Raw genomic sequence first — 17,903 nt, 5'->3', positions numbered from 1 at the left:
TATGGTGAATACTATCATATTGATCACGTGTTGCCGATTTCTAAATTTGATATGAGTGATGATTATAATAAGAAGCTAATCTGGAGCTGGAGAAATTTTAAGACCTTTAGAAAAGAAGGAAAATATAATTAAATCTAATAAACTAGATTTACAGTTATATTGAGATCAATTGGTTAAAGCAAAGAAATTTATTGAATTATGGAATAATGATTCAAATAATGAACAATATATTGAATCTTTATGAAGCGGTTGAAGAATAGTATAATTCAAATAAAATTTAATTAAAATTACATATCTTTAACTAGCCATTATTTCTATTTGAATTTCTAATATTTTCTTTTGCATTTCTTTTCAAAAAGAGAATACTTTATATTTTGATAAGATTCGAATAGAAATTTTTTAACTTAACTAAGCTAGTATTTAAAATTCTTTAACTTAACTAGCTAGTATTAAAATATTATATTTTTTTCGCTTTTTTCTCTAATATAAATGTCAAAGAAATCTAATAAGAATAGTAATGATATTGAAAAAACCTTAGATGATTTAGGCATTAGTGATAATAAGGATATTCCAACCGAAATTGAAAATAATATTGATTATAATATTGATTATGAATACTATTTAACATGTAAGCACCATCTTGATTGCTGGTGGAAAATCTAAAGAGTTTATTGGCAAAATAATAAATTTTCAAGAATTAGATGCCATGAAACCAGATAAAGTAATCAAACATTTCAAAAATATAAAAAGAAGCTAGATTAGCCAGAATAAACGACTCTATTAGTGATGGTATTATAAAATGTTACTCTAAATTATGTAACCGGATAATACCAATTGATGATGAAAATAAATTAAATAGTGATTTAAAAAATGACATCTTAGTTATGACAGAATTACAAAAATGGGGTGGATACGCTTCATTCCAATCATGTGGAATAATGACATTAATTTCTACTGGAGTTATAACATTTTCTAACATAAAACCTATAGAATATAAAGACAAAAGTAAATCAGATAATATCGAATCAGAACAAAAATTAACTAAAATAAACGAGTGATGATGTTAATAAGAAGCCTAGATCTGAAAAACAAATTAAATGGGCAAGGGAATTAGGTAAAAGATCTGCAGAATTAAAAAAAGCTAAGAAAAAGAAATTAACTGATATAAATGAATCACAGAAATTATCTGATATTAATTAAAAAAACAATCCATCTGATTCTTCTAATAGTGGAAGAAATAATTACTTATATATTACAATTGGGTTAATCACAATTATTATATTCTCCGGTGTAATATATAAATCTAAATTCAAATTTAATAATAATGATTCTGATGATAAACCTATTATACCAGAAAATAAGTCAAATGAAAAAATCATTGAAACTAAATCTAAATTATAATTAATGGATTAAAAGAAGATGAAAAAGAACAATATTTAAGAGAGTTATATTATAACCCAGAGAGTGAAGTATCATATCCTAGTGTTACAGAATTATGGGATAAAATTAAATCTGATAATGAAAATATAAAATATAGTGAATTAAAATTATGGTTACAAAATCAACCCACATATCAAATCCATAAGAAAATGGATAAAAATTATTTAACAAGAAAAGTAATGGTTTCATATATTGATCAACAATGGCAAGCAGATTTGATTGACATGAAAAACTTAGAAGACTACAACAAAGGATATTTCTGGATATTAAATGTTATAGACATATTCAGTAGATACGCATGGTCAATTCCAGTCAAAAATAAAACTGGTATAGAAGTTACTAATGCTTTTAAATCAATATTTAAAGAAGCTATTCCAGGTAAGATACAATTCGATGAAGGTAAGGAATTCTATAATAAACATTTTAAAAAACTATTATCTGATAACGATGTAGAGTATTTTTCAACACACTCAGATAAAAAAAGCATCTATTATAGAAAGATTTAATAAAACATTGAAAACTAGAATGTGGAAATATTTTACTGCTAATGAAACATATAAATATATCGATGAGTCTATAAATATGTTAGATGATTTAGTGAAAGGTTATAATAATTCTAAACATTCAAGTATTGGTATGAAACATATACAAGCTAGAAAAGAAGATACTTCAGAAATAGTTTGGAATAATTTACATGGTTCGTTTGTTACACGTGATTTTGGAGAACCTAAATTTAAAATAGGACAACATAGGACAATTATACTTGAAATATTGTCATCAGTTACTGTATCATATTCTAAACATATAGGCCCTATTCGATAATTTATAACCCATATCTTTAACAACGCTAGATAATACAATTTCATTTACAGGAGCAAATGTTATTTCGAATATACTATCTTCTTGAATTGCGTATTTATATAAAGGTGCATTATTATTAATCAATTCAAAATGTAATGGAATTTTATGTTTTCTTCCATAAATCTTTTTGATCAAATTATCTGCGGTACGAGTTACTATTGCGTCATTAGCTCCTGATCTTAATTTATTTTGGTTTTCTGATTGGATGCCTTGAAATATCATATTATTTCTATTTTCTTTTGTTAACCATAAATATTTGTAATGCATAAATAAATTATAATCATCTAATGAGAAAACTGTTTCTGGACCAATATTCATAGTTAATTTTTTAATCAAATATCTTCCAACATTATCAACAACATAATTATTATTATTACCAGTTACATTTAAATCAGCTGATAAATAAATACTATTTGGAACATAAAAAGTATTTTGTGTTAATCTCGGGATTCTAACATATACAGTTTCATCAGGATTAATATTAGAAGGGTTATGAGTAATTATATGATGAGATCTTTCTGCTTTAATAGCATTAGATATTCTAGGATTCTTAGAATGATTTATATAACTCCCACTCATTTAACAAAAAAAATCAATTATTTATTTTTCATTATATTCACTAACCCAAAAATAATAGCACTTACAACTGTAATTAAAAATAAAATAATATGTTCAGCAGCAAAGTTAAGAATATTCCCTGCAGATTTTAAAACAAAACCAACAATCGATGCAATAACTCCAGGTAAAGCTGCAGCAGATTTTTTAGATAGTTCCCATAGATAGTTTGCTAATTTCTTTAAACCATCACTCACTTTATCTTGTATAGAATTATTATCATTTGGTGGTTTATCCGGTTTATTTGGTGTAGGTGTAGATTTTGATGAATTTGATATTGCTAAACCAATTGTTGTAAATATCATAGTTACCGCTGTTGAATTGAAAGAATTGTTATACCTTCTAATTTAAATAATAATCTTATTCCTTATTTTAATGATATTTTAGAATCCGGTTTTATTATTAAATCTTTAAAAATAACTTTTAATTTTCTAATATGATTAAGATCATATGATTTTAATAATATCTCTTTTTTTTCCTGTAATTCTTTGTTATATTTTAAATCATCTATTTCTTTTTCTAACTTTCTGCCTTCATAATCAGCTTCCTCTATTACTTGAAGATCTTCATTTAATTCTAATTGTTTTAATTCTGCATTTGCATTAGTTAATTCTTTTTCTAACATAGTTATTTTAGAAAATCTCATCTTAATATTAGCAATTTCACCAGCTGATTCTTGCATACCTTTAATTTCTCTACGTGCTTGTTCAGGAAATGCTCCTAATTCATCATCAGTTAAATCAAGTAATCATTTTTCTAGTAAAGATTGCATTCGATTTATTCCAGTTTCAGCACCAGATCTATCTGACATACTATTCATCAGTTCTTCTGTATCACTTAATCTATCAATTTGTTTTACTAATACTAATTGTAATTAACTGAAATGTGGATCATCTTTTAAAATTTGCATTACAATTTCTTCTGAATCAACTTTATCTATTACATCCTTTGGTAATAATTCGTTAACAATTGTATCTGTTACTCTAGATTTCATTCCATATAATTTCATGGGTTTATCAGGATATTCTTCTTGTTGTTTTTCTAATAGATTCATTAATTCTTTTCTTTCTGTTATAGTTGTAATTCTACCAATTTTAGGAGCTTCTAAATATTTATTTAATTTTTCACGTACTTCGGCATTAATTCCATCATAATCATCATCATTATTTAAATTAGAATTATATGAACGAATGATCATAATTTTAATACATATCCCTTGAATTAAATAAAGCGACATAAGACAACTAAAACTATGAGTGACCCGTTAAGATACGGTACAAACTTGGTGAGAGCCTGGGTTTCATCGGAGGTTTTTCATTATCATACGGACCAATCAGCACAGAAGCTCCCAAGTTCTTCAAATTTGAGGCCAGTGCCGGTTACTGACGAAACACAGTTTATCGACTGACATGGTTTTTAATAATTTTACGATAGGATTGCTTTAAGTAGCTCATCTCCACTCAGCCAAATCGTCGTTACGCGCGATATACACCATAGCGTTTAACTGATACATACACGCAGTGAAAGTATAAAGCGATATTGCCTACGCGACTGAACTCGACTGTTTTCAATGCGAACGCTCATCACTGTGGCACAGTTAACAAAGTAACACAACTAATCAGGCTCCAAAACGGATCGCTAATGCGAACGTCAATAAAATGACTTCCATTTAGAATGATAAAACAAGTATTCGAGTCGTGTAACTATCGGACTCATCTCTAAAAATTCGATGCTATCACTAAATCAGCCGTGTGGCGAACATGGAAGTAAATTTCCGCATTTTAAAACCACATTCACGTCAGATATCTTAATGCAACGTTACCTTATGCACGGGATATCAAAATTAGATGAATCATTGATCACATCGCACACAATAAAATCGTTATATCATACGCCTTGAGTATCAGTATGAGCGCTAGAAATGATATCAATCAATTCAATTGTGCCGCCATCTTGTGTAAATGACGCGCAAAAAGTGATTCATCTCATTCTATGTTATGACGTCATATGATGGAAGTCAAAACCGGGTCAACACAAATCTCAACCAAGCTTTTGAGGGTTTCCGTCCTTGAATGCCCAAAACTACCGAACAAATTGTCAGATTTTAACGTGATGAACTTCTTCCGACGCAAATAGCATTGAATTTTCACGTGTGTAATTTTGGACGGTTAAAAACATAAAACCCCTGCTCAAATAAATCGAATTTCTGACACTTTTTGGAAAATTTCTCAAAAATATGAAACCCACCGCTTTCAACCTTGCGCACCATAAAGAACAAGAAAGAAATTCTAAAAATGGGCTTGCTGACATGGTTGTACAGAAAGCTGGCTTGGTGGTTTTGTATTTCTGTAGTAGAATTAACCGAACATTGAACTTATTACTTTTTAAAGAGCTAAGAGATCGGTGTTGTCTTACATCACTACATGAAATGTTACACACGGGGACTGGGAATCGGAATGGTAGACGTGGACCAAGTTAGTGCAAGCTTTTGGATAGTTGTTATTTGAATATACGGAATCTATAATCATGTTGATAATTGCTAGATTACTTATCGGATTGTGTTGAAATGATTTTGCATAGAAACATTTACAACTGAATGAAAAAACGTGACTAACTCGAGTGACTTCAGGTGAAGAGAAGCGAACACGAAAATAGATAGGAGCCACGAATTTTCTTTTTAAAATAATAAAGAAATTAAGCAAGAATAATTTGCATTTCCTTCAAATGACTATCCACAACGATCATCCGATAAAGTTTATTGCCACCATAGACTACCGCCCCCTGGCTCTTTGGAGACAGGGAACCAGTCTTCAATTCAATTCAGAATTTATTTCACAAAAAAAAGTTTTATTTAACTGAAAAATATAAATGTTTATACAGAATTTTTTCAAATGGCCGCTAACGCAAGCACCCAATGAATGTAAAAGATTTTTTAAAAACGTGAAAGTAAATGTTTTATTGTGAAATTAAAATTGTATCAATAAAGAATGAATTGAATTGTCGGCAGCACTATGCCGCGCATGAATACCAATTTCAAGACTGATCACGCACGCTCAACCAAGGTTGGTATGCGCTGCTGAAATAACAAAAACGATCTAACAAAATCATAAAACAATGAAAACGACAACCGATATAGCCAATATTCGAAAGGAACCTAGATTTTATTACTGCATTAAATTTGTGTAAATATCAGAGCCCAAGAAAGTTTTTAACGAAAGTTATCGACTCCCCAAGCATCAATCCGTGTGATAGCAATATGGGCTTGCAAGCATGCAAGCCCATGAAAAACAATCCTTCCGAACCAAACCAATCTTATTATTGGCATTACGGGCTACTGATATTGCATTTGAGTGTTCTGAAAATAGCTTTGAGCGTAGTGTTTTAAGCATACGAATGATTTCGATCGGCCAGACCTTGACATAGGCTCACTAAGGCGAGCCAAAAAAGAAATATTGTTAATCGATTACTCACCCTCTGCCAAGATTTTGATAACCTGATGGACATCCACAGCGTGAACCCATTTGCTCATTGATACAATTAAACGTGCATACATTTCCTCTTTCACTGGCACAAAAGCCTAAAAATCAAAATATCATGATTGTGTTAATCGTCAACTGGCGTAAAATATCCTCAATGCCATAAGTACGGTAGTAGTAACCGCGTGCACTTGTTTATATATAGCCTTGAATCTGACCAGGTGTCTCCCAAAGGAAACGGTTGGACAGCAATGTTGAAAATTCTTCCGAGGAAGGGACAGTGTAGGAGACAGTAGTTCGTAATTCAGCGGATTTATACCGCGCAATGTGTGCTTCATTCGACAGTCGATTTCATACGATCCCGCACGTACATCTGGGAATATTCTATCTCCATAGATTGATGCACACAATCCGATCAATATATAGGAGAATATTTTGGAATCCACACTTCGACCACGATCCATGAAACTTACATACAGCATTTAATTACATCTAATCAAACTGTCGAAACCATCGAAGTGAAAAGCAATAACGAACTTACGAACAGTCGAATAGTCGAATTGAAAAACTAAAACGAACGTAATAGGTGTCGAACCATCGAAATGAAAACGTATAACGAACGTATTGTGTCGTGTCGTATACATAACGTATCGCGTGTAGTAATATAATCATGTACGTACATCGCAGAAGGAACAAAATTGTGCCCTATACCTCAGTTGAGCCTGATATAACCCCTAAAGCGTACCAAGCAATCCAGCCATTGTGCCCCCAAAAATAACCGAAATTACAAAGGAATTTGTTCGAATTCAATTTGAATTACATATAAAAGAATGTTTTTTTCGATTGGCCACAAAACGAACATTACCACTGTCAATTCAATTATGCTGTATCTTTTCGTTCGCGATTTTTTCCATTGTACATTCGAGATCAAAACCGATCAAAATTCGTTTTCATATCAAGCTTACGTTATCACAGCGTGATATATTCGTTGCATACCACATTTGAATGTCGACTGTCCTCAGACGATATGTAGATCCGTCTTGTTTTTTTTGTTGCCAGAACAGTTGAGGTATAGCAGGTATAACTTTGGGTTCTCCGTCATCTATTATATAGTCTAGTCATTAACACCCGACGTATGTGTACATAATCCGATGATATCTCCGAGAGAAACAACACGTATATTCCATTTTGGTTAATAAACTGTTTTTATTTGAAGGTGAGGTTATGAGGAGACACTGGATCTTTAGGCCTCTACTGATGGTTAGGAACTAAAGAAGTAAATTAGAGATTCATGTTAAACGATTCCAATAGGTCAACGGGGTCAGCGAATACGTATTGATATCGTTGGGCCTCTCTCATGAAATCGACTAGGAAACTCTTTTATGCTGGCTGTCCAGGATACCTTAACGAAACGCGCAGCAACAGTTACACTCGTGTTCGTAAACGAGTAGCTTACAAGTTTTGGGTGTCTTGAGAACTTTCACAGGGTCAACATTGAATCAACATTCGAGTCAACATTGTTATGGGATATGTGCCATAGACAGAGTCCCGTACCACATCGTACCCCAATAGGCGGATTTAAAGCCCGAACAAGTCCTTCAAGGCAAGGCAATGTTTACAACAGCGTTTTATGGACTAGGGACCGATAGGGATAATAACACTTCCGGCCTGCATGATGGCTTTCCTGACAGAAGAACATGCAACTAGACAGGAAAAAAATTCTTGATGTTTTGCGAAGAGATTTCATGGTCGTTGCGACGGAACCATGTTATCCGGGGAAAATCAGATGATTTTGTTTACTGCCAAAAACGAGGACGCCAGAATTATGACGATTGAGTCTCAAGTCGGCATGAATATATCGATATGTCGCGAGAAAAATGGTAGAGAAAATGAAATATGTCGCCAAAACGTCATGATATGTTGACATATTCATGTCGACTTGATGTGAAATATCAACATAAATGTGGTGGTGACCTGTCAAGTTGGAACGCGACAAGCGGAGGCCCTTTATCGCTTCCGTATGTATGCCTTTCATGAATGATGTAGTTCGTGGGTTATATGTGACAAAATACAATTTCTGCCTCTATTCTCATCGTCCAATCGTGTTTTTAATGTTAAGTAACGCAGAAAGGGATATAACAGAAACGAAGATCAATTTTTCAGGATGGCCCCTTTTATCCGAGTTGCTTTTCATTGACTTTTCCCTGAGATGCACATTGTTTTCCAAACGTCGATCTTACGTTGATGACCGTGATTTCGAAATATCACGGTGAATTTACGTCGATGGTTTTGTTAGTTATAGGCTGACGTCTATTTAACTAGTTGATTCTAACGTCGTATAAACATAATTTAAAAACATCCCAATCTCTGAAATGCTTACTAATTCATCTTTGCACGCCACTTTTTTCTATTTTACATGTGCTTAAATGTCCGTGACTATTGGGATGCCAGCTCAACGACAAAGAAGATACACAGGTTGGCTGTGCCCGTTGTCATTAGGCTAAAACCAGAGACAAAACATAAGGCTACACAAGGTTCATTTCATAAACTGATCACCGCCACCATGACCTGAATCTAAATACAGTAGAAATATGACTTCAATAAAAGTTATACCTGATTCTTGACTGCCAATATTAGTCCCTCTACAAAGTTCATCATTTGTACCACACTGTCGGTTAGATACTGAATCACATGAGAGTTTGACTGAATCAAATCTGGCTTCTGGCGGACACATGCAGCGATAGCTGCCTAACATGTTGATGCAAGAGCGCTGCCCACATACACCAGGAGTGTTACACTCATTTTCATCTGAAATATACGAAACTTTGATTACTAATCTAGTTGCTTTTATGCTTTCTTCTACGCTGTTCTTCGGATGCTAAGGTAACACCTAGTGTATGAGATAATAACATACACAGAGAAATGTCAAGTTACTGCCGCCCGAAAGGCAAGCGCGAACTAATCAAGACGAATAATTTGTAACAGGTGTGGGTAATCAGTACACCACTGAGATGTCATGATGGGGTCATCCCTACATTTCCCGATTTCTACGTTCCCCGGGTCCTATTTTCCCCGGGTTCTAAATTCTCCCCGGGGAAATAATACAAAAAGGTTCCATATTATCTAAATGATAAAAAAGAATGACCGGAGGGGTCCATGCCTATGCTTTTTAAAATATTCCATCAATTTTAACATTTAATAGCTAAAATACTATAAATTTGATTCAGACAAACTTGCTTTAATTTTTTTGGCAACCGCGAGAAATGAACAAGATCAGTTCGAGATGACGATATCGATCGATATCGGTAATTCATGCAGTAGTTACGTCACACTGTAAAAAGGCTTTTAGACTTGCCCGGGCAATTTTTTATTGTGATTCATGTCGTTAATTTTCATCCAATAAAATAAACATAATACGATGATAGTGACGAATTTCCACAACTTCGACTAACATTGGGTTGTATTTCAGGTTTGGCAGCCTGGCCCCTTTATCATGCTCTCAATTCCCGGCGTCAAAATGTAGTGTCTGTGGCCATGAGAACAAAGGACCTTTTTGTACATTTTCCACATTCTTCCGTGGGGTAATATATAACCAGGGGAATTATATAGAACCCGGCAACATCGGACTCGGGGAATAAATAGAATACCTTTATGTATGATTTCCCTTGTGGGATGATAGGACCCGGGGAATATAGAACCCTTTTTGTATAATTTCCCTTGGGGGAACATAGGACCCGCGGAATATAGAACCCGGTGAACATAGGTATGACTCGACTTGGCATAGATACGCTTGTTCAATTCTTTCCCCAATGAAGAGAACGGACATTTATTTAACGATCACGGAAACCCTGCGTAATCTTTTATCTAGTACCGCGCGTCAAACAGTTCATCTTTCGCAGTCAATCCGAGTCAGCCTATGTTTATACGAAGCGGGACGCAGTCGCTTGCCTCGCTGTGTGTTACAGCACTGCTGTCTCTACTCTACTACATGTACTTTAACGATAGTCATACCGCCTTTACATGTGTACGCTCACACCTAGTTTTCTATACGTAGTCGCTGAGAACGAGTCACATGATCAATTCAATTCAATTTTTTTATTTATCTTTTGTTATGAGCTATATATCAGATTTCCAATTTGAAACTCACACAATTTTCTAAAATAAGGAAAGAAATTTAAACACACAGGCCTAAAAAAATATAATTTTTCTGTTCAAATCAATAAACCATTTTACAGTTGCTAGCCGCCATTTTGTTAGGGTACTTTTGTCCCGAATTGTTGGGTCATTTTTTTCTCTTTTTTAAAAACTATCCGTGATGTGTATTGTATCATATTTCATCTGTCCATGGATGGATTTTGACAACTTCAGCAACATTCAAACCGCGTGAATCTCTAGTTTTCAGTTATGTTAAAATCATTTCTCAAATTTGCAACAATGCGACATGAGAGCGATATGAAAATCGGTGGTCAGTTTTTGCCGTGCGCATAGAAATCCAGGGTACTGAACTTTGAAGTTCGTTATTTTCAGAAATAATTTTCTAAAAATCCAGACATTTCAAGCACTGTGCGCATAAACGCCCCCTTTCAGGTGAACTTTGAAATTTTAAGATATCTTGCCTAGTTTTTTTCCTATGGCTCTTTAACTGCAGCGCGTGTATTGTCATTCCGAGATTCGGCGCTGTTTTCTTTGCGTGTATTTCAGTATATGGGAGTTATTTTTCATTTTCACTACACTTGTCTCTGAAGTTGTCAAAATCCATCCATGGATAGGTGAAATATGATACAATACACATCACGGATAGTTTTTAAAAAAGAGAAAAAAAAGACCCAACAATCCGGGACAAAAGTACCCTAACAAAATGGCGGCTAGCAACTGTAAAATGGTTTATTCTTCATTGATCTTTATTCAATCATGTGACCTTCAAATATGGTGGCACCCGCGGCATTTACCGAGTAGACGGCCTAGATGACTTAATCTGTTTATTGCCGAATTGGATAACAAACTACCAGTAGAAGATTACATAACAATACCGTTACTTCAGAAAGGATATAACTTTGCACTGAAATATTTCCTCGAAGCGACATATTTGACGGATTTAGGAATGTCTGATTTGAATGAAGAAGCCAAAATTGGCAAAAAGGTAGGTGCAACAGCCTATACTATAGGCATAGCTATACACTTTCACAAAAAATCGGTGTAAAACACTGCCAGATGATATTATATCATAATTTTCCTTAGTCCTGATGATTCGTCCTGTGTTGTGTCTGTCTGTCTGTCTGTCACCCAGTCGGAGTGCCTACTGGTGTGATGTACTGTGTAGGCCTCTAGATAATATTTAAGCAGTGCTATGTTGGCAGTCACTGGAAAAAATGATAACGATTCAACTTAAAATGATCATTACATTTAATGCTGGTAGTGCAGATGTGGACCTCTTATATTTGATGCACTCAATCAGATTTTAAAAGTATCTCACTAACTTATCTATTTTAAATTTAAATTTAAAATAGATTAAATAGGTAAATTTAGAGGCGCAGCGCATGAGAATTGTAACTTAAAAGCTAAGAAAATTAATTTTGTTCCAGTAATATTTCATAATTTATCAGGGTATGATGCTCATTTATTCATCAAACAACTATGTCATAAAATAGATGAAATCAATAATGAAATAGAAAGATTAAATTCAAATAGATCAAAAGATAAAATACAAACTTATAAATTTTAAAATGTTAGCTAAAACATCTGAGAATTATATATCTTTCCAATTTGGGTGTCTAAGATTCATAGATTCATATAGATTTTTAAGTAGTTCATTAGATAATTTATCCAAATCATTTATTAGTTGATGATGAATTAAAAATATTAAAGTTACATTATCCAAATAATGACGATTTTCAATTAATGAGATATAAAAGAGCAATTCCATATTCATTCTATAAATCGCATAATGATTTCAATATAACTGAATTATTAAAAGAACAATTCTATGATGAATTAAAAAATGAATATGTTAAAGATGAAGTTTATAATAGAACATCGAATATTTGGAATTATTTTGGAATGAAAAATCGTGGACAATTAGTGGATTTATATTTAAAATCAGATGTATTATTATTAACTGATATATTTGAAAGGTTTAGAGATGTAAATCTAAAATATTTTAATATTGATCCTTGCCACTGTTATTCTAGTCCGGGTTTAACTTGGGATTGTGGTTTAAAATTTACAGATATAAAAATGGATTTGTTAACAAATATAGATCAATTATTATTATTTGAAAAATCTATAAGAGGAGGAGTTTCGGGTGTATTAGGCGATAGATATTTCAATGTAAATGATAACCCTGGATATAAGTTATTATATATAGATGCAAATAATCTATATGGTTGGGCAATGATGGAACCACAGCCTTATGGAGTATTTCAAATAACTGAAATTTTACAGCACGAAAATGTTGATTGGAAGAAAAGAATTCTAGATATTGCGGATGATTCAGACACTTGTTACTTTTTTGTTGTAGATTTAGAATATCCTGAACATAAAAAATTTAAATCTAGAAATCTAGCATACTGACCCGAATATAAATCTGTTACACACGAAGAATTATCAAATTATCAAAAAAGAATTAAACCTGAAAATCATATTCATACAGAAAAGTTAATGGTAACTCAGGAAGTTAAATATAATTATGTAGTGCATTATCGGATGTTGAAGTTTTATTTGAATCAAGGAATGATTCTAAAAAGAGTACATAGATATATTTCATTTAGTCAATCTAAATGGTTAGAACAATATATAGATTTTAACACCAAACAGAGAACTAAAGCTAAAACTGATTTTGAGAAAGATTTTTTCAAGTTAATGAATAGTGCATTCTATGGTAAGAAAAATTAGAAATAGAAATGATATTGAGTTAGTTAGAAAAGGAAAACGAATTAGACATTTACAAACATATCCTAAATTTATTGGTAACAGAATATTTGATGAAAATTTAGCTGCAGTTAAAATGAAAAGAACTTCTATGAAATTTAATAAACCAATTTATGTTGGAGCTACAGTTTTAGAAATATCAAAGTTACTAATGTATGAATTCTATTATAACGTATTACAACCTCATTTTGGAGAAAAGCATATAGAAATCTTATATTTTGATACAGATTGTTACATATTAAAGATAAAACCTAATAACATAACAGATGATTTAAAAACATTAAAACATCATTATGATTTCAGAAATTCTCCAAAAGCTTATGAATTGTTTAGCAATGATAATAAAAAGGTGCCTGGTAAATTCAAAGATGAATTAGGAGGTGAAGATATGATTGAATTTATAGGTATTCGATCTAAAATGTATAGTTATAAACCAAAACTCATGAATCAAAGAAATTGAAAGGAATAACAAAAAGCGTTGTTGAAAAGAATATTCATTTTAAAGATTACATCTATTGTATATTTAATGAAGAAGTTAGAAAACATAAGATGAAATGTTTAAGATCTGAAGATCATGAAATGTTTATTGCAGAGATGGAGAAGATAAGTTTAAACCCATTTGACGATAAAAGATATGTTTTAGATGATGGTATACACACAGTTGCTTATGGTTGCAATTTTGATGAATACTTAAAATTTAAAAAGGGAGAAACAAAAGAGATGAGATTATGATAAGGATTCTAGCATGTTAATCAATTTTAATAACAAATTTGATATTAAAATGGAGAGTAAACAAGTCCGCAGTGAGAACAACAAATCATTTCTAGATATAATCAAAGATACTACAAATGTAAAATTTGTAGATTATAAATTTAAGAAGTTAAATGAACTAACAATTCATAAGAAATATCTAATTACAAATATTGATACAGTTACTAATAAATATGGAGATAAATTAGTTATTCACTTAGAATATTAAGGATTAAAAGGCAATAAATATTAATTCAGAACATATTTACCAGATAGATTTCATAGATTATCAAGTGAAGATTTAGAAGAATTATGTTCAGGTGATTTCTATTTCATATATAAAGGTAAGAATGACAAAGGGCACCATGAAATAGATTTTGAATAAAATATGTAAAATAAATGCAAGATAAATTAAAAGAATATAGAATATTTGTTGATTCTAGAAAACTGTTAAATTCTAAATCGCATAATTTACTAGTACAATTAGATAGATAATTTAAGAATTGCGTAGATTTAAAATTAGTAAATGTAAGTTTATGTAATTCTTTTTATAATATAACGGATAAAACTATTGAAGATAATACTTTTTTAATTCATATTAGAAATATAAATAAATGGTTTCATCTAATTTTAAAACCAGGATTATATAATTTAGAAACATTAGCTCAAGAAATTAACCGAAGAGCACGGTTGAAAATTAGAAGAGATGACAAATTTGTAATTAGATTTATAAAAAGTGATAGTACAAATAAAATTAAAATAAAGGTATATGATGAAAGTCAAAATGCATTTATGGCAAAAAAACCATTAGCTAAATTGCTAGGAATTGCACCAGATACTGTTACAGGAAACATAGACGGTAATTCAAATATAATGCCTTTTATACACTTTTATATATATATATATATATATATATATATATTGTAATTTAATTGGTCATACAAAAACATTTGAAGCAACCGAAGATACAATTTGTAATTCTAGTATATTAAATATTTTACCACTAAAAAAATGTTAAACAATTTGGAACACAAATATATTATAATTTAGCTGAGTGTGATTTTAAACCTTGTATTCCACATTTTAATAAATTTAAATAAGAAATAAGAAATCATAATGGTTACTTAATTGATTTAAATAATTTTCCCGTAATTTATGAATTAGTTATAAGATGTAGAGAGTAATTTTCTGACTATATAAATGAATATAACTGTTGGACCGAGTATATGTTTTGGATTTGATTTTAAACGTGAGAAAGAAATGAAATTCAACATTAATGATGTAATAACTCATCTAAAAAATATTGCATTTTCTAACGAAACAACATTTGAGTATGAAAAAACAATAGATAAAGAAATTCATAATGTTGAAAAGATTACCGATTTAATTAGAGAGTCTTAAAGATTTTATGAATTAGATGAAGATTTTATTATCGATGATTTAAAAAATAATAATAACTGAAATCTATGATAATCATAAAAGTAGTAATGAAAAAAATGTTGAAGTAATTATAACTAAGTTAACTAAATATTTTGACGATGGCTATTTTTTTGATTAATAAATGAGTTATAATAAGTGGATAATAACTGGTTTATATAATGGAGCATTACTATCAGTTGGAACTGTTGTTTATACAATGGTATTAAAAAAGTATTTAAAATGGGAAGTATTAATGTTGATAAATTTGATATCAATGATATTTTGAAATTAACATTAGCAGTAACTTTATCTAATTTAACAATTGATTATTTGGAAAAACAAAAATATATTCCTCCTATATAAATGCATAATTTTTTTACTAAATAAATGGCATCTGCAATTATAACTATTATAGGGTCAGCAATTGTTAACGCTTTAGCATTTACAGGTGGTGGGTATTTATTTAAGCACGATGATAAAAATAGTTCATTTGCAGAACAAAGAAGAAATAACTTAGCATTTGAGAAATACAATAAAGCAGCAGAAGAATATAGAGAAAAAAGACATAACTATATGGATTACATCATTAAAGAATTATATAATCAGAAAATTACACATAGAGATTTTCGATCAGTTGATGAAGCTATGAGTTTATATAACGCAGTAACAAATAAAAGATACATCTGTATAAATCTACAATATCAGATTATTATACCCCAAGTAATGAACAGAAGAAATATGAAATAATTTGGATTTTGGGTGGAACAGTCATTGTATTATTTGTTGCTTATAAATTTTCTAATTAGTAATTTCTTTTCTAAATAAATGGATGATAAAGTTGATAATAATGATATTATTCCTCATGATATAAATAAAACTAAATTAAAAATATATTTAGAAAAACAAATATTAGAATTAGAAAGTGACTTAAAGATAAAAAAGACAAAATATTTAAAATCTAAAATTATATATTATTCTATTATTAGTGGTTCATTTACAATATGTTCTGTAATAACATTTTAGCAATATTTTCACCAATAACTCCTTTAGCTATATCAATTGGTGTGTAAGGGTTAAGTTCAAGTGTTTTAACTGGTATAAGTTCAAAATTAAATATAAAAGTAATAAAGAAAAAATAAAATCCAATATAAAAGAAATTAATAAATCAAAAAATATCTACATTATATCATAAGTTTAAATGGTAATTTACCAATTGAAGAACAAGATAAATTATTAAAAGAATTAATTAATTATTAATTTTTTTATTTTATAAATGGGGTTTCCAAAAGCTTTCCAATATAATAAATCAATTAAATATAATATCCCTGCAATAGATTTTAATAGAAATGTTTCATATAAAAATTTAGTTTTGAACTCATTAGTTAATATAGAAATTTATGTAGCCGAAACAAATTATTCTATTTCTAAAATGGAAAATATATTTAATACATATGATGTTACTTTTACTCGGGATGAATATAATATATATAAATTAAAATGTAATATGAAATATTGGCAGAATCAATTAAATTTTGCTGTTTATTCTGCAACAACAGGGTGTGGTATAAGTTGGAACAATCATCTTAATAACTTAGATAAAAATTTGTCTTATTCAGATTTAAAATTCATTCATACAATATTTAGATTTCATACATATTTTCAAATCAGAACTATAATAAACGAATTAGAATGCCCTTTACCTGGATCGAAATATTTTAAAGAATTGGATGATAATATTAATCTATCTAAGTTTTATAAATTATGTAATGAATTTAATATAAATATTAATTCCGATTTTAGAGCGCATGGTAAATTACATGGTGTTGGTGAACAGTTTGAAATAAAAAGAATTGATTATATGCATAGAGTTGGTGCTTATCATAATTATAAAATTGATAATAATGATGGTTGGGTTTATTTTATCTTAGATAATAGTGAAGGTTTTACTAAATCAGGTATACAACGAATAAATCAATCTATTAGAATACATTTAATTTGTATTCTAGGGTACACAGGTTGAAACAAGATCCCCAATAGTTGGAAATGATTACACTTCATTTGACGCGCAGAAACAATTTAAAGTTTTATTTGAAGATTCAATTCATAATGATAGAAATAGATCGATTCCAGAAAACATTGTAAGACATCAAAATCAGTTAGATAAATCTCATGTAAGATTAAATTATTATATAGGTCCTAATCTATAAATTATAGCAAATGATTTAGTATTAAAGATGGGAAATATAATTGGTTATAATAATTGAATTAAGACTGCAACAATAAATAATTCATTTGGATTAAATGACATAAATAAAAAGATTATTACTGCTCCAAGACTAATGGAAGGTGAAAAAATTAAAAAACATATTCAATCAACAGAAACTAAAACTATAAATATTGGATTGGATAATGATT

General features: G+C 30.3%; 1 protein-coding gene across 1 annotated transcript in view; it reads right to left on the bottom strand.

Moving 5' to 3' along the window:
• The window catches only part of LOC141906266 (fibrillin-3-like), a 769,611-nt gene that overhangs the window by 77,179 nt on the left and 674,529 nt on the right, over nt 1–17,903 (bottom strand). The window contains exons 64-65 of the mRNA XM_074795508.1: nt 9,006–9,200; nt 6,388–6,493 (exon numbers count right to left, since the gene is read on the bottom strand). Coding sequence (XP_074651609.1) covers nt 6,388–6,493; nt 9,006–9,200 — 301 coding nt within the window. The remainder of the gene's footprint in view (nt 1–6,387; nt 6,494–9,005; nt 9,201–17,903) is intronic.

Source organism: Tubulanus polymorphus, chromosome 5 (genome assembly GCF_964204645.1).
Source record: "Tubulanus polymorphus chromosome 5, tnTubPoly1.2, whole genome shotgun sequence".
Classification (NCBI taxonomy): Eukaryota; Metazoa; Nemertea; class Palaeonemertea; order Tubulaniformes; family Tubulanidae; genus Tubulanus; species Tubulanus polymorphus.
Note: the sequence above shows the minus strand (reverse complement) of the source record. Positions and strands in the feature narration are given on the sequence as shown.